This window comes from Pteropus alecto, unplaced genomic scaffold (genome assembly GCF_000325575.1).
Source record: "Pteropus alecto unplaced genomic scaffold, ASM32557v1 scaffold67, whole genome shotgun sequence".
NCBI lineage: Eukaryota > Metazoa > Chordata > Mammalia > Chiroptera > Pteropodidae > Pteropus > Pteropus alecto.
The window spans coordinates 9925516-9926561 of NW_006441061.1; the positions used below are offsets into that span (position 1 = coordinate 9925516).

The 1046-nt window shown below is 68.7% G+C and overlaps 1 protein-coding gene across 1 annotated transcript in view; it reads left to right on the forward strand.

The window, feature by feature from the left end:
* GRIN1 (glutamate ionotropic receptor NMDA type subunit 1) overlaps positions 1 to 543 on the forward strand; it is a 22215-nt gene extending 21672 nt beyond the window's left edge. The window contains exon 21 of the mRNA XM_006918218.2: positions 72 to 543. Coding sequence (XP_006918280.1) covers positions 72 to 140 — 69 coding nt within the window. The 3' untranslated portion in view covers positions 141 to 543. The remainder of the gene's footprint in view (positions 1 to 71) is intronic.
* Positions 544 to 1046: the final 503 nt, after the last annotated feature.

The following is a 1046-nucleotide window of genomic DNA, read 5'->3' on the forward strand; positions in this document are numbered from 1 at the left end:
ACCCGTCCCGGCCCGCGCGCGCCCCCGAGCGCGGGGCTGACGGGCGCCTTGTCTGTATTTCTATTTTGCAGCAGTACCATCCCACTGATAGCCCGGGCCCGCTCAACCTCTCAGATCCCTCGGTCAGCACCGTGGTGTGAGGCCCCCGGAGGCGCCCACCTGCCCAGTTAGCCCGGCCAAGGACACTGATGGTCCTGCTGCTCGGGAAGGCCCGAGGGAAGTCCACCTGCCCGAGACTGCCCACCCTGGGCCGCCCGCCCATCCATCTGCCCTGCTGCCTGGCGGGCAGCTCCTGCCCTGCTGGACCGAGGCATGGACCAGAGCGGCCGAGGACGGGCCAGAGCTGAGGTGGCTGGGCAGGGCCGCAGGGCGCTCCGGCAGAGGCAGGGCCTGGGGTCTCTGAGCAGTGGAGAGAGGGGCTGGAAGCAGAGACTGAAGCCCCATCCTCCCACGGCCCCCACAAGAGCCACAGTGGGGGCTTGTGGCCCCAGCTGGCTGGGTCACCTCCTGCTGCAGCGCCCGCGGCCCACTCCGCACAGCCTCGGCTTGACCCCCTTCCCTCTCCTTACCCTCCCCCTTCTCTGCTTGACCCCATTCTCTGAACTGGCCCTGCCCTTCCCCAACCGCAGACCCTAACTTCCCCAGCTGGCGGCCGCCTCTCCGGGGCTGGCTGCGGCTTCCTGCTGCCTCCGACCTTCTCCCACTTCGAGAGGAATGAGCCTTCTCTTCACCTCCTCCGGCATGCAGCCCAGGATGGGCTTCCCCACTCGCTGCCTCGGGACTGTCCTCAGCCCCCCCCGCCACTTTGTGCAGGCCCCGCCCTTCCCATGTCCCAGCGTGTGCCTTCCCCTGCGGCCCGTGCGCGGCCGAGCGCTGACCCTCCGCCCCAGGGCCCGGCGCGCACCGCACCGCTCCCTTGACCCGGTGTGTGCAGTGGTGATGCCTAAAAGAATGTCGTGAAAATTTCGGTCTGTGTCACTTGTTGACGCCTGTAGGGAGCGTGGAGGAGGGCAGGGGATACAGGGCAGATGCGAGGGCAGCCGCGG